Source organism: Hippichthys cyanospilos, chromosome 15 (assembly GCF_059441005.1).
Source record: "Hippichthys cyanospilos isolate Australia breed blue-spotted pipefish chromosome 15, RoL_Hcya_1.0, whole genome shotgun sequence".
Lineage (NCBI taxonomy): Eukaryota > Metazoa > Chordata > Actinopteri > Syngnathiformes > Syngnathidae > Hippichthys > Hippichthys cyanospilos.
The window spans coordinates 12505076-12530286 of NC_142383.1; the positions used below are offsets into that span (position 1 = coordinate 12505076).

Consider the following 25211-nt stretch of genomic DNA (forward strand, 5'->3'; position numbering starts at 1 on the left):
TAAAGCACGCCACCAAAAGTTGTGAGAAAGCCAGCCAACGCTTCAAAATAAAACAAACGATACCCAATAATGTAGGGACACAGACTCCTTGCAACACTTTTATTTTATTTTTTATTTTATTTTTATTTGACCGTAACAACTCTGTCTACTGCGCAAACTATTCCCCTCCTACGAGTCGCAACCCCTGGTGCAAACACATTATTTGAAAATGCATTAAATAGCCTGTTCAAGGGGCTAAACAAAAACAACGGCTAAATTACGCTAACATTTTATTGTACACTCTTGCCAGCATTTAGTACAACGTCTAGCATAAATTAGCCGTTAGCTGACAGTGCTCGAGTGCCCTCAAAAGCAGTCCGATTTTCTTCCAGAAGCAGTATATTAGACGTGAATCAAAAACGATACGGTTGCTGTTGCTACTGATCACTTTTGAGCATACGAGGCTGAGGCAAGCTAGCTTGCCTCGTGGACTCAAACTCAAACTAGTACTTCACAGAACGAGAAGAATACTTTTTTTTTTCAGGAGCAAGACCAATTAAAGTTTTAGTTCACTGTATTGCAGTTCACAATATTTTCCAAACTTTTTTTGTCTACCTTATACGTACAAAATGAATCAGCGCTGTAACCATAGACATACAAAATAAATAATATGTGGCTCTTTGGGAATCATGTGCACAACTACTGTGGAAAAGTACTACATGTATTCTTGCCCTTTGGGTGGCCATCAAATTTGTATATGTGGCACCACTGTGTAAATATCGATATTTGATATTACTCAGTCAACATATTTTGTGCCCTATTATAGGGGCAAATTCAACTTAACACACCTCAGTCAGACCACAGGATAAGACGTAAAAGGGTAAATAATAGAGCAGCCATATTAGGTTTAAGTGTGTACTCGACCTTAGAGTTACTCCACAGCTCATGTTGACGACATTTTTCTCAATTGAGTTGAAAAATGTAAATGTCCTCAGTGCACTGAAAGTTTTCTGGCAAGCGTCACTTTTATCGCGCCCATACAGGCATAACACAGCCATGGTTTTATTCAGTGCTGTCGGCCATTATTGATTGGCAATTGAATGATGGGCCATTTCATTCCTCGCCTGGCTCATATCCCACTGACACATTACCTTCTTTCTCATTAAGAAGACTCATCAAAAGTCTGCGCACATCCACGTGAACAAGAATCCGAAAAAAACTCTCTATTGTATTCCCGTTGTCAAAACGCCGAAAATATCGAAAGGGAGCATCAGCAGTTTTTCAACAAGGCCGCCATAACCAGCTGCCAGTGTTTCTGCGGTGTCACTTTGCAGTGTTTGCATCAGCACTCAGAGATGGCAGCGCGACGAGAAGAGACAGCGCCGAGCGCTTCTCCTGAGTTGACTCTCAAAGCTCGTCACCGCTCTGCTTCTTGATCCTCTCGAACTGTCAGTCCTCCCCCACTGGAAATGACGTAGTGTTACAGTGTATGGCCAAGACCTGTTTGAACAAAATCACACGGGGGATATAAAAATCTACACACCCCTTTTTAAATGCCAGCCTTTGTGATCTAAAAAAAAAAAAAAAAAAACCTCAAATCAAGTTCAGCTGTGCTACTCGGCTAAAAATACCAAATGCTACTTTTGCATAGCCATGTTGAAACTTGTGCAGTATTTTGACCATTTTTGGGTCATTTTCTTCCACATCATTCTTGCAGTATTTTAACCAAGAGATGGCACACTTCTGGTAATGTGATAACTAAGCCGACGTGCCATGTTGAACTTTGTGCAGTATTTTGACCATATTTGGGTCTTTTTCTTCCACATCATTCTTGCAGTATTTTAACCAAGGGCCAGCACACTTCTGGTAATGTGATAACTAAGCGGACGTGCCATGTTGAACTTCAAGAATCAAAACCTAAGTTTTATTGTCATATGCGTAGTAACACTACACAATGAAATTCTTATTCCGTTCACTTGCCCGAGCAGACTTACATTCCACACAATAGAGCAAATAATAAAGTAGTTGTAGAGTCCCGCAGGTCATAAAAGCGCAAGGGAGCTTCTTCTTCAGCTTGACAGCATCTCTTAGGGTTTGGGGATTGCCACCACAGCAGGCACCGACCACCTTACGGCCGCAACTCCGATCAGCCTCCTCGATAGCGTGTATGTGTGTGTATTTGTATGCACATTCAATTCTGACATTTCTTTACGTCATTGCGAAGTTTGTTACTGTTTCCCTTGTCTGTCGTATCTCGACTGTCAAACTGGCCAACATCGGCTAATCATCAGTAAAAATACACAAAGTTAAAATAAAAGGGGTTTTTCAGTCAATTGTTTTTAATTAGGTCCGTCAGAAAAATTGAGGAGTGAATTGAAGAGTCTGGGTGAGTTTGTGAATGGTGAATCTTAAATTAGCAGATTTTTTGTCGTTATTTAATTTTTAATTCAATTTTAAACTCCATTTGAGGAGGAAAGCGTGGAGCAAATGTTTCTTCTTGTACCACAAATACCCTCTGGTCTCTTGAATAGCTTGTTCAGCTCCACTTCCTTTATTTCCCCTTCTTTGAGTGTCAGTAAAATTGTATTTTGTGATTTTTATTACCTACTCTTTTTCCCCCTAATTTTTAAGAAAGAACGTAGGGTTTAAGTTGTTATTATGAGTGAATTGAATGAGTACATGACTTAAAAATGAATTTCTAAGCTTGCTGTTTCAAAATTTATGCAGTGGTTTGTGTTTCTGTATGAAATGTTTTTTTTTTTGGCTGAATATCTCTTGAGGCAAACTTTATTCAGCAACTTCAGAATATTTCCCTGAGGTGAAATGAACGTGTTCAATATTTTGTGGCATACCTATCAAAATAAAATCAATCCAGCGCGTTGTTTTGCACTATTGGCTTCTTTTGTACAAAAGTGGTGAAATTGGCATAAATATTGGGTCCTTCATTTGTGTGTGTTGGTGTGTGTTTGTGTTTTTAGAGTGTGCAGAACCTCATGTTAAAATCTCATGGAGCCCCATTTGAGAAGACGTATGACTTCCATTGGTTACATTGATTTAATTTGATGGTTGCATTGCTTGTGCTCCTTGTTTTAGAAATGTTAATTTACTGCTGTGTGTGCACGTTTAGCCTCATGAACGTACATCATGACCTTTCCTACTGGACAACCCATTATATCCACTTTAAAATAGTTATTGACCGCAAGCTGCTAATCGGAAATTGTCATATGATATAGTTGATATGCATCTATTTCACACAGCATTTATCAAAATGACAGCAGAAAATATGTGAGAGCTACAGAGATTTTGTTTTCACTCTGTATATTATTAAAGCTGTTTGTTACATCAAAATTGAACCGAGCACTAACAGCGGAGTGGCCATTTATTCTGTAAACAATCAGGTCAGGTCCATTGGAAGCATCCATTATTGCTCCCACCACAGAGGCGGAGGCTGAGTACTACAATAAATGGAACCATGTTTTACTGGAACAGCCTGTTTGTAATAAAATATAATGAGAGCTGCATTAAAACAACATGAAAATTAGCAGACACTGACAACAGTCGCAAATGTAAATAAATCAAAGCTTCAGTGCCACACTACGGAAGAGAAACATTAGCTTAGTATCCTTTATGTCGAAAGAGCGAGTGGAGCAGGGCCAGCGACTTAATTGTAGAAGCAAATGAGACACATGCACTAATGTTCTGTTGCTGCATAATCTAGTTTGACTTTTACATCATTATTTTCACATCTGTGACTATGACTCATATGAATAAAGTACCTGACCCTCTGACAGCATGACAAAGTGCTTGTGGCTGCCCTCACGCCAGTCGGGAACGCCAAGGTGAAAGGGAAGTTGCACTTTTTTTTTCAAGCATACACTTAATCCTTTAAGTTAAGGGAACTTTTGCATGTATGGATGTCATCGACTCTCAGTGCAAACCCTCATCATATTGTGGCTCCCAGTCTGGTAAAATCTTTAAAAGGATTATGGACTCAAGAAGGGCATTTGACCAAGTCGTGACACTTACTTACCGTTCACGCCATGCACTCAAAGATGCAAACAAGACAAAAAAACGAGCAAAAATGACAAAAGACGCAAACAAGAAAAAAGAAGTAAGTAAAAAAATCAAGCAAACAAAAAAGAGAAGCAAACAAGAAAAAGATGTAAACAAGAAAAGAAGCAAACAAGGAAAATATATTTACAAAAAAAGATGCAAACAAGAAAAAAGAAGCAAATAAACAATGAAGCAAACAAGAAAAAGATGTAAACAAGGAAAAAAGAAGCAAACAAGGAAAAGATATTAACAAGAAAAAGGAAGCAAACAAGAAAAAACAAACAAGGAAAAGAAGCAAACAAAATGATATAAACAAGAAAAAAACAAACAAGAAAAAGGAAACAAGAAAAATGAAGCAAACAAGAAAAAGATGCAAACACGAAAAAAGATGCAAACAAGAAAAAGGAAGCAAACAAGAACCAAGACACAAACAAGAAAAAAGATGCAAACAGAAAAAAAGAAGCAAATAAAAAAATGAAGCTAACAAAAACGAGAAGCAAACAAGAAAATGATGTAAACAAGAAAAAAGCAAACAAGGAAAAGATATAAACAAGAAAAAAGAAGCAAACAAGAAAAAGGAAACCACCGTCCATTCTTTTGGTTGTCCCCATCGGCCACCGTACTGCTCTTATAGCAACCATAGTAATGACAAAATGTGTTACTCTTATGATGGACCTTATAAAAAAGGAAGTCAGTGCTTAAGTACTTTGTAGGTGTTTCTGCATCTTCATTTTAAGGCCTTCACAAGCCGGCTGTCTGAATTTGAAGCCGCTGTAAATATACGGCCTACATTTCTTTTCATTTGGATGACACCACTTGTGTATGCTTTCAGTTTTGAAATAACTCAAAATGTCTTTGTCATTAGCAGGAGTCTGCAATTGTGGAATGTTGAACCCGCATTGCACTACTCCAAACTAATGTCAATGCTTTTCAAATGTGTTTTTTTTTTTTGGCTCTATTTTCACAAGCTGTGTCCCAGTTTCCACGAGCAGCCGGTAGGCATGGTAGCAGCGCAACATGAACGTGTCTCCGTGACCTGATCGCATGCTAGCTTACCTGCATTATCAGCACTCCTGGAAGGCTGTATAGGCCACATCCCAATGGACACTCAGCCTGTATTACCTGCCCAACACAAATCTAAAATTATTACATTTTTTTTTACCCCAATTCCTAAATCACCCAGACTTGCGCTTGTTGTTTTTTGTGTTGTTTTGACCAGCATGCATGTATGGTGACAGCATTTTCAAACAACTGGGACAATGCAATTGCACTAAAATGTAAATATGCCATAAACTCTAACTAGGAATAATTCAAACAAATTTAATTGCTCATTTATCTAATGATCGCAGGTTCTGGTAGTACTTTAGCAAATACCGGTTCTCCACTAGTAGTCAAATTTATCCTTTGAACTTGAGTTGACGTACGGCTGGTCTGATTTTATCCGTCAAAGTATTAACGATTTACACTTACAGTCTTCAAAATACAAATGGGCAAGTCATTGCTATAAAATTATTTGAATGAGTGTTTCTACAAATGTATGAGATGTCCCATTGTGAATGTGTCCCACTGTGACTCTTATCTGCAGTTTTTTTTTTACTAGCCACCAGTGGGCAATCTCCCAGTTAACAAAGGGCAAAGAAGACACTCTCAAAGTATTGATTTTGAGTTCTGCTATTTTAATTACCAACAAGGGCACTGGATACTAGTAAACAACATTAGGCATGTTACAGTTGTGTTGGTGCTGTATTCTAACAATCCGAGTGTGTCAGTGTTATGTTGAAAATATGTACGTATGTTAAGTGATATGGAAGATGGATAAATGTTTTGGATGCGGTGCAAATAGTTGCATGCCTCAGTGTCACGTATTGGATACAGTCAAGAAGAGTCAGTGGCATTTGAGTGACAAAGTTGATTGGTGTCCCTCTGAATTAAGTCTGGCTTCCTACTAATGTAATCTGTCAGTTTGTCTGAGGCATATTTTTTTAAATTACCCGTTGCCGGTTTGCTTGCGGTGTGACTTATGAAAAAGATTGCAATATTTGTCATTGTTCTGGCTTCATTACCTTAATCTGAAATTGAAATATTCTGCTTCCCATTGACATTTCATGCACGAATATTTCGGGTCTGTCCCCAGCACACTTGGAAATGTTTGTCCTATTGGTAAGTGACTTCTTGCGGGCTGAAACATCCCTTACGGTTATCGCCAAGTGCTGAATCACAAGTTGTATTGGCTGCCCTCAGGGAGACGTTGTCACCTCGAGAAATCCATCAGATGAGCAATGGGATTCAGTGCAATTAGAATCCTGCAGTGGCATGTCAAGGTCAAATAACCTTTCTTCATACTTTGCGATTATTTCTTCATACTACCATGATGATGTTTTACACTTATAATGGTTCAACTGCCTGACTTTTGTGCATGCAGCATGAAGTCCAGTGCCTACTCAGTGATGTTGTAAATGTGGGTCATTGTTTCTATAATCCTTTTTAATGCATTGAGAAAAACAGTGAAATATCTTTTCAAATCAAAAGCAAATTAATTGGAAAATGACACAAATTCTTGCTTAATTATTTTATAGTGACGCCTTTGTAAAACTTTGCACGCCTTTATTTTGTTAACATTTATATGGATGCACAGGTTATAAGTGACACAGTTTTTGGGTAGAGGAGGTTGAAATAAAACAGATGATGTTACATGTTCAACATGAACATTGTGCAAAGAAGTCACTGCATCACTACTTGCCAAGAATTAGTTTAATGTTCCAATTCACTTGCTCTCAATTTGAAAAAAGTAATGTGCTTTTCCTGCAATGGCATTAAAAAGCGTCAGATTTACAGTTACCTGCAGAAATACACTTAAAATCTCATGTACCCACTGAAGTGCTTTAATTTACCACCAAGGGTACTCATACCCCCATGTGTGAACCATTGTTCTCATTCATACTCAATGCCAATTTTTTCGCTAAAACACTCATTGGTTGAGTCTGATTTCCAAGTTGTTTCATTTTCCAGTTAAATGGCTCCGAATTTATAAAGAATAATGTGCTTTTTTTAAATTACTAAATATGATTTGCTGATAACTGTAAAAACCATTTGGAAATCTCAGGGCCGTCACATACCCCCAGGGGCACGCCTTCCCCCATTTTGAGAATCGCTGTTTTACAATGTAGTTTGCTTCTTGTCCTTGTATTCAAAATCAACGAGGTCAGGCTCCAGTTTCACGCATTACTAAATAGGATGAGCAGTACAGACAATTATTACTTTATTTCAACAACAAAAAATGGTCAACATGGCCTTCCTGTGATCTTGTCTCATCCTCCATTTGTTCAATATAACAAATCCTCCCTAACCCTACATGACCCCACCCTGAGCCCTAAATCTCTCAACATGCTGCTTACCGATGGGACTCCTCGTCCGCCGCGTGATTAACGATGACCCGCCGAGCCTCAGTAGGGTGGATTCTCACCTACTAATTCCACATCCACGCAAACACACTTTGAGAATCCCAACATAGCTCGAACACCATGATTCGATTTGTGGTTTTGTAATTTACGTGCATGCGGAAGGGGTTGCGTTCCACTTGGTAGCCTAGTGATGTCATTTTCCTGTGTTGTATTCTCCCCATGCGGAGAGCAGTTCATTGACTTCACATCCTGCTGTGAGGAGCATATGGCAGCCCCTGCGACTGCCTGTTGACAAATCGTCATGCTTCATATCTGTTTGCAATTCAACTACTAGTAATGCAAACACATGACAAGAATCAAATCCTTATAGTTTCATTTTATTTACTTTTTTTCCCTTTTTTTAACAATATAATATAATTGATGTTGACCCTTTCAATTGCTGAGGAAAAAGTACCATAAATAGTTGTAAATAATTGACACCTATTGAAATGCATTGGGAGGAAACCACTGCTATTTTATTTATTAACATTGTTTAAAATCAATAGGCCAATTAATCAGTAATCTTTTTTTTCTGCCAAGTCATCATCGGCTTAAAAAGGAAAATCATTTATTTGGCCTTAAATTTGAATGTTATTCAAATGTTTTTGTGTTACGTTTATTTCTGTTTTTTGTGTGTTACTTTGTATTAGGGCTGCACAATGAATCCAATTTCAATCGCGTTCACGATATTGGCTGCTATGATTAATTAAGCTGATCCTCTGCACTATTCACATGTAAAAAGCCAGCTACCGCACATGTCAAATCAAGCACCAATCCTACTACCAGGCGGCAATGTTTCCCATATGTTTGCATGACAAAAGCCCCTGCTTTTCTTACCCTAATATTTATTTACCCGTGTGAAATGGCGTTGTGTTTCTCACCTGATTCCTAATATATACAGTGCTATCTGACGCTTGAATAAATTCGGCATTTTGCCTGCTAATTTGACTGCTAATTGATTAAAATTTGTTTAAAATTAAGTAAGTTGTTGGGTCTAAGTTGGCTTCATTTTTGTCATTGGTTTGCACTCAGCAAGTAAGTAGCCGTGTTGCCCAATGTGCCAAGTGTTTGCCATGTATTGGGTGAATTTGTTTGAATGATTACTTACTTTATTTATTTGAGTTTTTTATTATTATTATTTGTCAGTATCAAGCCTTGAAGACTTGTATATATATTGCTCTTTTAAAAAAGGGCAATAAATCGAAATGTTTGTCCAAACATAACGAATAACCGTGATTAATAATCGTGATTTCAATAGTGACCAAAATAATCATGATTATTATTTTGGATAAAATTGTGCAGCCCTACTTTGTATGCACCTTTTGTCCTTGTTTTTCACCCACTTCATATTCAAGTACTTTCGTACTTTGCAATTTTCTGTCCCGCAATCTTTCTCTTCACCTTTCTATGAGCATTCACTTATTCATTCCATGTCCTTAATGGCTTCATTGGGATGTATGCTAGCATTTCTGCACCCTCTCATCTATATGCCCTTCCTGTCTTCCCCTTTCTTCCTTTCTATCCATCACTCCCTCTGCTGACTGCTCACTCCTGTCATAGGGATTATTCAGTATATTATCATTATGGGAGGCGCGTGCTGTTGAGTGCTTCACATTAGCTATGCACCCATGACCCTCACTTCTTCTGCATAGTTTCCATCTGCGGGAATTTGAAATTTTTCAAGCAAAGTCCCGAGAATTATTTTTAAAGTATCAGCATCCTGGCCAAGGAACATTGACTGGGGTCTGGGAGAAGGCCGCTCGCCCAGAATGTCAGCACGGAGTGATGACGTCAAGAGCAGACGCTCCGAGCTTTAGGTCTTCCCAGCATGCCTTGCAGGTAGCATTTCTGCAGTGCTCATGAATATTGAAAGGTTACGAGAAGCGTGTGAGGGGAGGCTGGCTGTGGGGGAGAGAAATGTGGACTTGATGCGGGGCTGAGTGAGCGAAGACGAATTTGTGTGTTGGCATTCAAGCTGTGTGTTCATCTACAGTAAAACCAAAGAGATTCTGGAAAATGCAGAGGAATAACGGGACAAATCCAAAAAGCTGTCTTGTCTGCAGGCTGAAGCAGTATTCTCTTGCAATGTGTTGGGCCATTAAAAATAAGCTTCCGCCTAAAAATAAATTAAAGGGGAGCTGATGAATAATGTAGTTAAAAGAAGCATGTATGTCACTCTAAACCAAAAGATGCGAGAACTATCTGAGCAACAGTTTAAGGGATTTGGCCTACTTATAATTTGTTTGTTTGTTTGTTTATGAAAAGAAAAAAAACGCATTAACTCATTCAATGCCATTGATGACGCTAGACAGCAAAGATTTTAACATGACTGGAAATGAATGAGTAAACGTTTTCTCTGCCATTCGCCATGAAAGTCAAAGATACATTTTAACTAGGCTGCAAGTGTTAATTTTTTAAAGCTGTTGGTGGCATTTGTCCATTTTTAGAGGGGTTTTTAATTGTACAACGGCTGGGAGGTGGACGCAAAATATGTATAATGGATAGGTATGATGCCCCTGAAAATTTGAAAGTAAAATAATATATGCAAATCATTCATTCATGTTTAAAAATAAAAAATAGACCACCCATGGGTTATTTATGTAACTCATTCACTGCCATTGACAGTTGTAATCATCAAAGTTTAAACAGAGCTGGAAATGAATGAGTAAACCTTTTCGCTGCCATTGGTGCCAAAATCAAATAATATTTTTAACTAGGTTAAAATTGCAAACGTATTTAGCCATATTCAGCAATAACAGGCCTTTTTGTCTGCCATTAAATCCATAATTAAGTTATTTTTCAAGGCTCAGGTAACAACCAATCACAGCTTAGCTTCTGAATGGCATGTGACTAATCCAGGAAGGAGAATTGAGACATATTTCTCATCTACAAAAAACAACATAAAAACTATGATATACAGTTAAAGTAAAACGAGATACCCAAACCAACAAAACTTATGAATTTTCAGTCAATAACAGGTGTAAAAAACGTTTTAAATGAAATTAATTATACTTTCATTATGAATTAACTTTCTCCTGTTGAAAATGGTTCAATTAGTTTTGTATCCCATTAAGACAGACGACAGCCATCTCATTCGTATTCATTATTTAGGAAAGCCCAATTCTGTCATTTTCAGTGATAAAAGTGGACCTCGCAATATATTTCGATTTCAAAGCAAAAATTCCCATAGTGCTCAATTGTAATTTGGAAAGTATCTGCAGTCACTTGTAAGGAGGAATACCAATTCCAGGTATATGTTTCAGGCCAATACCAATGTAAAAAGGGTACTTGTTACTGTTACCATTATGTGTATGTCCTTATCTTCATAGAATTTTAAGAAATAAATGCTTTATTGGAATATATAGACCTTTTCATATTTGTCATCATTTTTGGAGGGAATTTTTAAGTACCAGAGGTATCAGTACTAGATATCAGTATCGGTGACTACTTACTACCCAAAGATTGAATGCTCTGAAATAAGTACTGAGCTATCAAGCCACCATTAATTTCAAAGTCAATCAAATTCGCTTGGTGTTAAAAAAAAAAAGGGCCTAATTTTAAGTTCTCACAGAGAAAACAGGAAATTCAAAGAAGAGAGCATTATTGTAGAAGAAATTAAAGAACCTAGGCTAACTGCTAGCTTGCTAACTAGATTACTATTTTAAACTCTTTATGCACGCACACTATTCTTTGTTGTAATTTTATGACTTCAAAAGATTTTAAGATCATGTTTAAGTGACCTCAAACTGTCATATGTGTTTTTTTTAAATATAATTAATATATTAAGTGGTGTGGGGCTTTCTTTTGTACGTTCCTCGGATGAGTTAAATTCCAAAAATTGACCTTAAAATGTATGTAAGGGGTTGGGATACATGATAACGTTAGGAAAAGGAAAAAAAAAAGCATGCTTTGATTGTAATGGCTTGCTGAAGCAGTGGCCTGACACAGGCTATAAATATTTCAGATGCTCCGCTTTAGCGCAGCCAACAAAGACACAACAGGAAGATCCTCGTTTTGATCTGTCTCATCATTGTTTCACAGGCAATGGGAAATTTGGCACTCTGCAAAATAGATTCCACATATGAAATAATTCTCCGATTAAAACGTCGAGATATTTTACAAGCATTAAGCAGGCTTTAGTGGCACGATGTCTAATTTTCATTGAATTTGGTTTTCAATCTTGTTTTAATCTATTGCATTACTAGCGTATTACAGAGCTTTGCCAAATTTGATGACTGGAAAAGAAACCAGGCTAAAACACACATAAGATAATGTCTTCAACTCATTCTTGTTTCTTTTTTTTTAGGGTGTGTATACAGTACATGCATCCTCCGGCTTATTTGGAGTTAGCCTATACATTAGTGTTGAAGACTTTTGAGCCATTTTTTTCGCTAGGTTTTTCATAAAGGCTTTCAAAAAACATCAAGTGCAGTGTTACTGTAATTTGGGACCAAAACTAACTGTAAAATTGTCAATTTGAAGCAAACAGTGTGTAAATTAATCTTGCTACTTAGCGCAATAGCCCTCTATGTATGATTCTAACCGGCTTGCGCTAAAGAGTCTTGAGTGCTACAACTCTAGCGTTTACCCATTAAAAGTGGAGCAGCTGCCACTCTGTGGAGCCATGCTATTGATTTTTAATTCTCGGCGCGGTGACTTCATCTTGACATCGATCTTTACTACTTCCCTGGATGGAAATGTATAGTTATGACATTCAATTTGTGAATGGATGTTACCAATGTTACTGTTGTATCAGGATTTAGCTTGTAAAGCAATTTTGTCTGCATGGACTGTAGCCTGCAGTTTGACGTGTTCTGCATTATGATGAGGTTTGGAGTATGATTTTACCTTCTGGTAGATTTTGGGTTATTACAGATTGTCAGACACCCTTCCCACTGACACCTCTTCAATTATGTGTTCTATTAGTGTTCTACAGCATCAAATGAAATAATCCAAAGTTTGAGCCCTATTTCTCAAACGTTTTCGGATAACCACGCTTAGGCGCCACGCCTACTTTGGGATTGTTTGGGACACTGAATTTGGGAGCATATTTGGAGGCGTTCTTTTGTTTTAGTATGTCGAGGCCTATGAACTGTAGCGTTTTAAGAGATATCCCTTTAAAGATGGATTTTTGAGTGGAGCAATATAGTATATTGACATTTTGGGATTCCATATTTTGGAAATATTTCGTGTCGGTGAAGTTTTGGATGATTTATCTTCATATCTGGGAACATGACTATATATCTCGGGAGGTTCAAGGCACCTGGGCCTTTGGTGGGGGTATAACTCAGAATATGCCTAAAAGCCAAAATGACCATTTCGGTCCCCTGCTTAGGGCCATGTGGCACATGATGACGCAAATAGTTTTTTCGTTCAGCAGTCACCTTTTATCAACATTTTGAGCCGATAAAAATGTTTATTATCAAACTCTTTCATGTACCTGGTAACATTTGTGAATTTGTTTAGAAAAATCCTAAATCTGGAAAGTAGCTTAACTGTTTTAACTTTTTTCAGGTTTCTGGCATTAAAAACAGATTCATATAAATGAACAGAGATTAAAACAAGAGTAATATAATTTAATACATGCAAACATACACGTTGCACAATGTTCACAATACTGGCAGTACATTTTACTTGCTAAGCCTGGTGGTCAGGGACAGATGAGGAAAGTTTGCTAGCCTCACCTGATTTGTCTTAATCATGTAGTTTACATAGCTGTGTGTGCAATATGTGCTGAACTATTTTTTCTTGACTCTTAAATGTATGTTTCTAGAACAATAAATACAGTATCCAATGCTGGATTAATAGTATCCTTTTGGGTATATGAATTCATAGTGCATCAACTGCTGCATTTTTTTTTGTATACTCATTCAATCCAATTTTTTCTTTTAACAGTCTAGACATTCAATCCCGGGTTTTTTTTTTTAAATTCATTTGTTTATTTGAAAGGATAACAAAGGTTCCTAAAATGGCTGGCAATGAATGAATGAGAAGACTGGGGGGGAAATGTGAAGTTACTGAGCATAGTCAAAATTCTCTGTCATGTCATACTGGGAGTTTACAGAAATTTTAAATATCCTGATATTTATTGTCAAGACCTAGGTTTCCTCCGCCTCAGCTGTTGGAGAAAAGCCTTGTCAGAATACGCTCTCACCACAATGAGAAAATGCACTTCCAGTTATAGCGTCATTTTGTAGGAGTGCTGAAATTCAATTTCCAAGATGCAACAAACTAATCAGATTATGGCCGCAATGGACGAATATTTAAAAAGTTAAAACATTTCTCTACTTTTATTCAACATCAGGATGTTATTGAAATTTAGAAAGAAGAAAATACTAATGGTATATTTAAGATTCTGTTATTTTTTGGGCCTGTTACATCAGAAAAAAGGTAAAAATGTAGTTCTTTAACTAAAAGTGAATGCACCACAAAAGAACTAAAAAAAAAAACAACTGTTGAAATGCTAAGTTTGTAAGAACTGGATAGACAAACTTGTTTCTACACCGTGCACATGACAATAAAACACTTTGAAATGTTCAAGCATTCAGACGATTTTAAATGAAGCTAGTTTATAATGATTAATCGATTATCAAAAAAGATTATAGATTAATTTGATGGATTAATCGTCGATTAATTGTTGCAGCTCTTAATCAGATACCACAATGGAAATGATAAAAGGCTCGAAATTAAGTTGACCTGGAGTCAGGCACGGAGAGAAAATGATCTTTTATGACTGAAGATGCAATCTGACCGAGTGCATAATTCTCTCTTCGTGCATTGGAGATAAGACACGTGAAAGAGAGGTTGGGCTTCATCAAAGCCCTCGGAATCAACAGCTCAAACGGACACATAATGATGCCGCTGAAAGGAGCGTAGCAAAGGGTCGAGAATATGGAGCGCGGTGCTGCATTTTCACTGGAGGCTATTGGAATGCTCTCATCGGGCGGGTCAGATGTGTCACAATATTGGCTGCTGAATGAATACAAATAAAAAGAGTCATGCAAACACGCTGCAAGACACAAAAGCACGCGCACCCTCCTCTGAGATCAGACAGGCAGACAGCGCGCCTCGTGGCAAAATGTGCGCTCAGCTATGCCTGCATGGCACGTTGTGTGGGCGGCGCTCCATTGTAAGAATCTTTCCACCAACTGTGATACCATTGTCCTACATACTGTATCTTCTTGCTTCAAAGTAGTTGTGGATTAAGGCTTGTAACCTGAAACCCAGATATCTACCACAACGGTGCCCGATTAGCATCAAATTGAGCAAATGTTTCATTTGATCTGAAGTATAATTGGGATATTTTGACATTGGTAGTCCAATTGAAGCTCAGTATTGTAGCACTACTGTATATATTTGCATATAGTGGTATGGTTGTTTCAATTTCAACACAGGAATTGTAAAACGGTCAGCATCAGGCAGTGGAATAGCCAGATTTTTTTTTTTTTCTGTGGTGGAAGGTATGGCATGCACAGCCAGGGCTTCATAAAATGAATTAATGTAAAACTACAGTTCACGTAAATAATTAGCAGGTATCAAGGGGTCGAAGAACATTGGGTGGCCAAAGAATGACAAGGGCCATTACTGAGCAATTTTGACCATCTCCTTTAAATAGAGTACACAGGCAGTCCGCGGGTTACGCGATTCTTGACCTACGCTGTTTGGACTTAACTGCGCCTGAGTAACAGCCGCCATCTTCTCTCCAGTAGCCCACTAGTGTAAAGTGTCCACTTGTGCTTGTTAACTTTCTCAGCATCCTCACCGTTTTTACCTTCCTTTTTCACATCATAGCCCCAAAAGAGAAAGCTGAATCTTCTAGCAATATTTAACCAGCCAAGAGGAAAGCCATTACACTGAATATTATCCAAAGGTCAGAAAGGTCGTGTATTTGGATAGTTATTTACACATTTAGGTGGTATTTGGGAATATTAATGGGTTAAGCCTGACTCACTTGGAAATTCGGGTACATCGCCAGCATAAAAACTAAACTTGTTTGTAACCCAAGAACTACCCTTATTCATGTTCAGTATGCATAGTATACTGCCCCCAGGTGCTCAAGGTTTGAACGACAGAAAGATTGTCCATTGAACGGAAGCAGAAAATCAACTTAGAGGCTATCTTTAATTTAGCTGGTATGGTCCCCTGCATTGTCCAATTCACATTTTCTCCCGGTGGATATAAGACACGGAAAATGAATTGGTGGTTGGATATAAAGTGTTGATTTTGCTTGTTTTTAAGATTGTCGATCTTTTTTGCAGGCTGATGCAGCCACCAGTTTTCTGCGCGCCGCTCGCTCAGGCAACTTGGACAAAGCTCTGGATCACATCAAGAATGGGATAGACATTAATACAGCTAATCAAGTAAGTGTCTCGATAAAAACTTTGCGAGAACTTGAACATAGTGAGTAAAAGATTATCAACTCTCTAGTTCGGTGTAAAAGTCAAGTATGATACTGTATATATTTGCATAATTGGTTGCTTAAAGGTTAGAGTATTTTTGAGATATTGTATAAGAGCCAATCAACAAACTGCCACCTGACTTGCAAAAGTACATTTGAATCACAAGTCTGAGCCAAAAAGCTAAAAGTGGAATTAATTCAACTAAGGTGGCAAAACATGATGCCTCCGTTTTTGTTTTTGTTTACTTTGTTGAGTTTGTATTATCTGTGATACTCTATTAACGTATAACCAAACAAATAGTAAGTTGTCATAGTAAATACGCGAGGTAAAAACTAATAATTTGAATAGGATAGTTTCAGGGCTTCTGGGGCTGTTTCATAACACGTTGGAAGGTTTGAGGATTCCCTACATTAATGAGGTCACAATTAAGAATGAATACACTGAAAAATGGCATTGTATACTACAGAGGGCAAACCTTTGGTCTAACCTGAAGTCTTTAGTGGATTATTTAATTGCAAACACATAATGTCACTGTTTCCTGAGAGGACATTGTACTGTATGTGCTGTACCCTCTCAGGGACTAATAAAAAAAAGACAGAAAAGGGAATTAAATATTCAAGACTTCTGGATACCTCACCTTTTGTGCAAAGTAGGGTACATAAATGATTCAGTATTTCACATTAACGTCCTTTCACTCTTCTGCCTTTAAGTTTTTACTCTTTCACCCTGTTGCATCATTGTCTCACACACACAAACACAAGTTCAACCATGGCTAGCGGATTTTTGACGTCCCTACTCGTCAACGGCAGTGAATGGTTGACGCTGCTTTATGCTTGACGCGTGAATGTTTCGCTCAGACGACACACGTTTTGCAGCCTTTGTTAGTCTATGTGGTTTCCGCCGCAGTTAGCCAATATTCTCTAAAATTGAGTTGAATTAGTGCATTACTCCACGTTTCACCTCTAGTTGTTGAAATCCTCCCATGCACGTGACTTACTTGATTGCTTGAGAGGCTACTGTGCAATGTCAATTGAATCTGCAGCCTTTATGAGAATGCATACCTTTCTTATTTCCAGACTTGTGAAAGCAGTGTGGATAACCCAAACTCCTGCCGGTCAGATTGGTGACTTGCAAGTGATAAAACAATGACAGCTGGGCAAATTCACACAACAAAGGCCGCTTGCTCATTACTAACATCGGACTGTGTATTTGATCTGAACGCAGTAGCTGCGGGTTTATCATCTATTTTTAGAAAGGCGGTCGGTAACTAGAATGAGGTATGTGCTGCACACTGAGAGAAATCAGATCTGTTGCAGGGGTATGAAATTAGGACTGAGTAGCTTTTAAAAGCGCACCGAAAGTTCCAAGCCTCAGATCTGTAAACATTTTGTTAAATCTTTGTTTTCCAGCCAGCAGTCTGATTTAGGCGGATAAAAGTTGTGTACAAGAGCGTATTAGTGCTGCAACTTCAAAGAGCACTGCTGATTAATTCATTAAGTTGCCATAAGAGATGTATGACTTCAGAGTAATGTGGTCCGTGATTATATTAATCCTGATTATTAACAGGATTATTACAGTGGAACTGCGCACATTTTGTGATACAGATAGCCCCTTCAAGGGAATACATTTTTAATACTGTTGGCCTTCAGAGATTAATATCCATCTTTTTTTTCCCCCTCAAAGAACGGTCTCAATGGGTTACATTTAGCCTCTAAAGAGGGTCACGTCAAAATGGTCTTGGAGCTCCTCCACTCGGGCATCGAACTGGAAGCCACCACCAAGGTGCAGTACTTCATTTTTTTCACTTAAGGAATATAAGATTTAATGAAAAATGCGGTTAGCTGTCGTAAACCGACATGATAAAAGCCCTTCCTCGCCCCATGTCGCTGTTCTGTATTATTGGCAATAACATGTAATGGTTCCATTGCAGACTCCCAGAGCAAGTTTATCTAATGTGCTTTCGTGAGATCGTTGCCTTTCCAAATGTCTCCTCGATCGTTTTGTATGCGTATGTCATTATCCTAGCCTGTATCTTTTACATCTCTCCTTCTCTGTATGACCTATAGAAAGGCAACACTGCTCTCCATATCGCAGCGCTGGCAGGCCAGGAGAAAGTGGTGGCGGAGCTTGTCAATTATGGAGCCAATGTTAATGCCCAGTCACATGTGAGTCACTCGATGAACGTGAGAGCATGTGTTCATTGGTTTATGGACGTTTAGATGTGACTGGATTATAGGTATGTGAAAATATCATCACAAACTACCATAAATTCCAAATTATAAAACACGCCCATTGAAAAGCTGCAATGGCTGAAAATAATATAAACGAATCGGTTCATATATTGGCCGATTTCTTTTAATAGCTGTTGGTCTCCATGTTATTTAAATGAAATAGTCGTTAAAAAAGGACTCACGCAGATGGATTTTTAAAAAACATTTGTACATCTTACATCAAAAAACATTTTTTGTCACACAGCTTCCCATTATATATATATATATATATATATATATATATATATATATATATATATATATATGGAAAAAGTTTTAAAAAATATATATTCATATATATTACAATCCGGTGTGCCTTATAGTGCGGAAAATACGGTATTTTAAATGTTTTATGGTTTTGAGGCGGCTCATCAGTATGACCATTACTGCATATGTTTAATGCAGAAAGGGTTCAGTCCTCTGTACATGGCAGCACAAGAAAACCACCTAGAGGTGGTCAAGTTCCTGCTTGAGAACGGCGCCAATCAGAGTCTCCCTACTGAGGTAGGTGTGCCAATGTGCATTTTCCAGATTTGATCAAAACAAAATGATGTACACAGGCGGGTAAAGCATCTGTTATACATGGACCTTGTATTTGGAGCGCAGCTGTCATATGCCATATGCATTCTGATTACTACTGCTAGAAGAACAAGAACTGCATTTCACCTCTAGTACCAAACCAAAGAATACCAACTTCTCCCCTAATTAAAATGGAATTCCTCTTCTTCCATCACCGCCTCTCCTACTTTTACCATCATTAGGACGGGTTCACCCCTCTGGCAGTAGCCCTTCAGCAAGGCCATGAAAACGTCGTAGCACTGCTCATCAACTATGGCACCAAAGGCAAGGTCCGCCTCCCTGCACTGCACATCGCTGCCCGAAATGACGACACGCGCACAGCCGCTGTACTCCTGCAGAATGATCCCAATCCTGATGTTCTCAGCAAGGTGCTTTTTTTATCCAGTGATATGTCTCTCACTCAATGGTTTTGGATTCTCAAAGCAATGTTAAAACCACTGAAAGATTATGCATCAGTATACAAACTATATATGTACTAGATGTAAATAATTGAGCTGCAACAATGAATCAGCAACTAATCGATTATCAAATCATTGACCATTTTTGATCAAATATTAGAGATTGAATTCAACTTAAATTGTCCAATTCTTCCAAATTTCAGCCTCTCAGTAGTAAATATGTTTTTTCTGTTGCTCCACCTAAGCAAAAATTGTTTTGTTCTTGAATTTAAATGAAACATTTACAAATCTTTATTTTTACTTTGGAAAGAATTTGGTAACGAATTACTTTTGAGTTAGTGTATGTTTAGCTATTTCTCCACGGTCAATTTGAAACAATAAACAAGTGAAAATTCAAACTCTTCAAGCTCTATATGTGCCTTGTGTCCTTTTCCTTTCAGACCGGTTTCACCCCTCTACACATCGCAGCGCACTATGAGAATATGAGCGTAGCCCAGCTGCTGCTGAACAGAGGAGCCAACGTAAACTTCACCCCGAAGGTCAGCAATCTCAGCTGCGATTCAATGATTGCGTGCCAAGAAAAGACCCACATTTTTATCAACTTGCCTGTAAATGACTTCATGTCCATCTTCTTTTGACTAGAATGGCATCACACCACTTCATATCGCCTCCAGGAGGGGCAATGTGATGATGGTCCGACTCCTGCTGGACAGAGGGGCCCAGATAGATGCCAAAACCAAGGTAAGTGTTGTTTTTATGCTTTAAAAAAAAAAAAAAAAAAAAATCTAGTTTAGCTGCTACTCGCCGTTGCGTTTGGTGTGCAGGTCTGGCATTTTATCACTGGCGCCTGCATAATACTTTCCAAGCATTTATTCACCCCATCTGTCGCCGCCCCTGCTGAGTTGCTCTTTCTTCTGGGTACTTTTTCATATCCATTTATGCTCACAATGTCCCCCTATTTTTTGCTTGTGTGCGTGCAGGATGAATTGACTCCGCTTCACTGTGCAGCTAGAAATGGACACGTTCGCATCATTGAAATCCTGCTGGAACACGGTGCTCCCATCCAGGCTAAAACCAAGGTAGCGTTTAATCAGATAGTCTATATAACTCTCACAGTGAGAGTCTTTCAACAAACCGGTGCTGCGGGATTCCCACGCTGGCGAATCTTTTGATATCATCTGATTGCGGTCGGCGTGAGTCAACTAGCGATGTTCCCGCATATCAATTAGCTTGCGCGTCAGCCTCATGCAAACTGAACATCAGCCGAGCTAACAATGGATTGCCGTTCCTTACCCAGTTTTCTCCTCTCACCATAGAATGGTCTGTCCCCCATCCACATGGCAGCTCAAGGAGATCACATGGACTGCGTGAGACAGCTACTCCAATACAATGCCGAAATCGATGACATCACACTGGACCATTTAACCCCACTTCATGTAGCAGCCCACTGTGGTCACCATCGCATGGCAAAAGTTCTTCTCGACAAGGGGGCTAAAGCCAATGCTCGAGCTCTGGTATTTTTTTGGGGGGGTTATTTTTTTATTGATGATTGTATTCTAAAAACAGTTGGGTTTGAAATAACCCAATTGTGGGTGAAAAAAGGACCAGGCAAATACAGTATTTGGGTCAAATTGAAACATTTTTGAAGGGGTATTATTTGCACAAAACAAGCCCAAATGGCTCATATTGTACAAGGCAACCAAAAAATTGGCTTGTTTTTTATAAAACAAAACCAAAACTCATTTTGACCCAAATATTGTTGGTAAATTTCTGACAATTAAGTTATTTTTAACCCACATATTTTAGACTGTACTTGTGAAGAAAATATACACTCCCTTTTTGCTACAAAATAACACCATACCATTAGCAACCTACTTAATTCAAAATCTACACTTTAAAAAAACGGTTGTTTTCTATTATGAATAATTTCATCCCTGACTTTTGGAATTTTTGTTTGACCCGAATAGTCTGGCCAAATGACTAACCCACAAAACAAGCCATTTTAGGTGGTTATTTTTTACAAAGCTACACAACTGTTGAGCTTGTGTTATGGGTTATGAGGTTTTTTTTTTTTTTTTAGGGTCAAATGGATAACCCTGAGACCAAATCCACTTCTTGGGGTTATTTAGTACAAAACAATTCCAACCATTGTGCTTGTTCACTCTTAAAATAGTTGGGGCGCTTAAGTACCCAAAAAGTTAAGTCTGTGATATCAAAATTAATCTACAAGTTTTTTAAAATAATGACATAAAGTTACACTTTTCTGCATTGTTTCTTACTTTTCTACATGTTTTCATTTCTAGAATGGCTTCACACCACTCCATATTGCATGCAAGAAGAACCACATGCGGTCAATGGACTTACTGCTCAAACATTCTGCTTCCCTCGAAGCCGTCACAGAGGTGAGCCGTCGTTCCGGATGCGTTTCAGTTTCAAATTCACTGTGTCCATGAATTTCCACAATGACCCATATTGCGTCTTGTAATTTTGCAGTCCGGCCTCACACCTCTCCATGTAGCAGCTTTCATGGGTCACCTGAACATCGTGAAGAACTTGCTCCAGAGAGGAGCTTCACCAAATGCTTCCAACGTGGTGAGAACCTCTTTCTTTTTGACAAGTTCGTTAGGCAACCTGTGAGCTCAATGTGCCATAGTGAAATGTCCACAACTATATGTATCCAGAAGGTGGAGACCCCCCTCCACATGGCCTCCAGAGCAGGACATTGTGAAGTCGCCCTGTTTCTGCTGCAGAACTCAGCACAAGTGGATGCCAAGGCGAAGGTATACACAATCATGTTTTCATATGTGCTTTCATAAATGATTGTTATTGTTTTTTTGCCACCAGGACGACCAGACCCCCCTTCACTGTGCGGCCCGAATGGGACACAAGGAGCTGGTCAAGCTGCTTCTTGAACACAAGGCCAACCCCGACTCATCCACCACGGCAGGGCACACTCCCTTGCACATCGCTGCGCGGGAAGGACACATCCACACCATTCGCATTTTGTTAGATGCTGGAGCGCAGCAGACCAAAATGACCAAGGTAAGCTTCAAATTGCACCAAATCCGTGGATTTAAGGTGTTTGAAATCACCACCTACCCCATTCAAAATATTCATTTTCAGAGGAGTACATATATTACAAGTGTATATATATATTTCTTTCCACTAGCCAAATATTAACGTCACTACGTCATTGCCCCCCAAGATAACCCTGCATTATCACTTCCATCACTCCCCTCCAAAAAAAAAAAAACGATTAAAAAATAAAAACAATGAAAGCTCTGAATAAGAAAACTAATCCAAACCCTACTTGCTACAGATTGGCCTAAAACAAAAGCGAAGGCTAAATCTCACAATCTTCTCTCCAAATCACTCAATCATCCAAATAAGGTAGAAGAGCTAATAAGACAAATAAACAAAATCCACACCTCAATGCCTAGTGTGCAGGCAATAGCATCATAGCAAACAATCTTATTGCTGGTGACAACTGAATCTCAACTTACTCTTAGCTGGCTGTCTCCTTGCTTTTAAATCTATACCATATTTTTTTTTTCAGTGCCAAAGTCCTACTCATTTTTTTTGTCTTCATAGTAGTATATTCTACATAGTAGTCTTCCACTGCTTCTTCTTCTGCATCCTTTTAATATACAAGCCGGCTAATGCATGAATGCTAATGAGCCGCAATCAAAAATATGTGGATAAACGTATGGAATGTAATGGTATTTTTTTAAGGTTTGCAGCCTCAAATAACTTGGGTTTATGGATCTAAGGCATGATGTGGATTAACTATTTTACGGGAGTTTAGTAGATGTAATCAGCCAAACTTGAGAGGCTGGAAAAGTGACTTGCATTAACATGCCTGGCATTATTCAAATATAACAATCTATAATGTATGGGCAACTTGTCAGGTAACATAAATCCCCCAGCTGCTTCTAATTAACAACTGTAGCGCATTCAGATTAAAATTGATTTTCGTGCAGTTTTTTTGTATTGCCTGACGTTCACGCCACAGAAGACAGGCGGGATTCTTGCTGTCAAAGTAGTGAACTGCAAAAGGGGAGCATCCAACCTTTCGACATCCAAAGGAATGCCTACCCAGGCAATTACAACGACGGACCAAAAATAACAATAAAACAACCTTTCAGACATTCCGTCGTTTTTATAATCTTTCCCGTCATTCAAGCGTTCCTTTGGCAAAACGGGAATCTGGTGCCACCCCTTTTTTTCCCTTGTTTTTTGTTGTTGTTTTTTTAAGTGATTTTGAAGCGATTTTTTTTTTTTTTTTTTTGTTCACCGGAGCAGAAAGGTTTCACCCCCCTCCACGTGGCATCAAAATACGGAAAGGTGGACGTAGCAGAGCTCCTTCTCGAGAGAGGCGCCAATCCCAATGCGGCTGGCAAGGTGAGGCAGTCGTACGCACATATGAGAGAAGGCAACCTTAGCAGTGTACCGCTCCACATCATACGAGTGTTTCTCATCTATGCATGTCTCTGAGTGGTTTTTGTCTGTGTGTGTGTGTATTGTTTTTAATGTGTATGTATATGTACTTATTTAACAGAACGGTCTGACACCCCTTCATGTGGCAGTTCACCATAATAACCTCGATGTTGTTAAACTCTTGGTCAGCAAGGGAGGATCAGCACACAGCACTGCACGAGTAAGACCCAGACGGACACACAAACACACACACACACACTCACACACTGGCTGTATAAGAGTTTGTTGTGTGTATTCTATGTCTGGTCATTTTTTTCCCCTAAAGATCTCCTAGTTTATGGAGGTTCTTGTGCACCCCAAAGAAGTTAGGCTGAATCAGCAAGGAATGTGTCCAAATGCTAAAAATATACAAGGTGCCCATAGCAAGTTAAGAGTTGGTGGGATGACCAGGACATTTTGTGTCTGCATTTATATCACATTCTAAAATAGTTGGGTCAAAAAGAGACTGCTGGAAATGTTAATTCAAAAGAATGATAACCCAATTTCTGTTGAGTCAGAGGGAATAACCCACAAACCAGGCTAATGTTTGTGTGTGCTTATAGGTTTGCCGAGTTATAGTAGGCCAAATTGAGTCAAAAAGAAATTGATGCAACTAAGTAGGTTGTTCATTGAGCCTAAAAAGGTGGGTGAAAATGAATTACTCAAAATGTGGTTTGGTTTATTGGTTTTTCATTTTGACCAAACCTTGAACAAAATCTTATTCATTTCAACCCATATTTTTGGGCTGAACAGCCACATAGTGGGTTCAGCCCAGTATTTCTTTCAGTCCAAACTGTGTGCCCAGAATTTTCATTTTTATATTACATTGTGGGCTGAATAAATTTTGGGTTCAGCCCAATGCTCATTTGGACTAAACCTTTTATGTTAACTAACTTTGAATTGTTGCTTTTTTAACCCAATTCTGCTTATATTTAACCTAATTATTTTTAGAGTGTATCAAAACCAATGAAGTCACATTCTTTTAACTGTTTTTTTTTTTCTGTTAACAAAGTTTGTAGTTAAAAAAAATAATATTTGTTATTGTTGGTCATGTAATGGGTCACATTGACCCATGAAAATATCTATTATACCAAAAAAAAAAAAAAATACACAGGATGATTTCTCAAAACTAAAAACATGTTCGACGTATGTATTAGTAAAATAAAAATACACGGTTACAACGTTGTGTCTCCCTGCAGAATGGTTACACCCCTTTACATATAGCGGCCAAGCAGAACCAGATGGAGGTGGCCAGTTGCCTGCTGCAGAACGGCGCATCGGCCAATGCCGAGTCCCTCCAAGGCATCACGCCCTTACACTTGGCCTCACAAGAGGGACGGCCCGACATTGTGGCGCTACTCATCTCCAAGCAAGCCAATGTCAATCTAGGAAATAAGGTAGGATTTCAATTCATGTTAGAACCATTTCCAGTTCTTGTCATAATTCTTTCCATTTTTCTTTTCGACAGAATGGATTGACCCCGCTCCATTTAGTGGCACAAGAGGGCCACGTGGGCATCGCCGACACGCTAGTCAAACAGGGGGCATCTGTTTATGCTGCTTCACGGGTAAAATCAATGGGAATCACTGATCGAAATGATTTTTACTCAAAATGCTG

The 25211-nt window shown here is 38.6% G+C and overlaps 1 protein-coding gene and 1 long non-coding RNA gene across 11 annotated transcripts in view; one reads left to right on the plus strand and one right to left on the minus strand.

Annotated features, from left to right (window-relative positions):
• Window positions 1-25211, plus strand: part of LOC148411737 (uncharacterized) — a 64937-nt gene that overhangs the window by 9713 nt on the left and 30013 nt on the right. For 9 of the 10 annotated variants that reach the window (XM_088434222.1, XM_088434225.1, XM_088434227.1 and 6 more), the window contains exons 2-18: window positions 15731-15832; window positions 17555-17653; window positions 17938-18036; window positions 18547-18645; window positions 18903-19088; window positions 19559-19657; window positions 19761-19859; window positions 20099-20197; window positions 20435-20632; window positions 21422-21520; window positions 21612-21710; window positions 21800-21898; window positions 21963-22160; window positions 23421-23519; window positions 23677-23775; window positions 24794-24991; window positions 25063-25161. In XM_088434222.1, the coding sequence (XP_088290348.1) occupies window positions 15731-15832; window positions 17555-17653; window positions 17938-18036; window positions 18547-18645; window positions 18903-19088; window positions 19559-19657; window positions 19761-19859; window positions 20099-20197; window positions 20435-20632; window positions 21422-21520; window positions 21612-21710; window positions 21800-21898; window positions 21963-22160; window positions 23421-23519; window positions 23677-23775; window positions 24794-24991; window positions 25063-25161 (2070 nt within the window). The remainder of the gene's footprint in view (window positions 1-15730; window positions 15833-17554; window positions 17654-17937; window positions 18037-18546; window positions 18646-18902; window positions 19089-19558; window positions 19658-19760; window positions 19860-20098; window positions 20198-20434; window positions 20633-21421; window positions 21521-21611; window positions 21711-21799; window positions 21899-21962; window positions 22161-23420; window positions 23520-23676; window positions 23776-24793; window positions 24992-25062; window positions 25162-25211) is intronic. The other variant, XM_088434226.1, reaches the window with a different exon arrangement.
• On the minus strand, window positions 407-17035 carry LOC148411738 (uncharacterized). Its single transcript, XR_015867881.1, has 3 exons — window positions 16933-17035; window positions 5089-5154; window positions 407-1479 (listed from the first exon to the last, which is right to left on the minus strand). It is a non-coding gene; the product is annotated as an uncharacterized LOC148411738 (long non-coding RNA).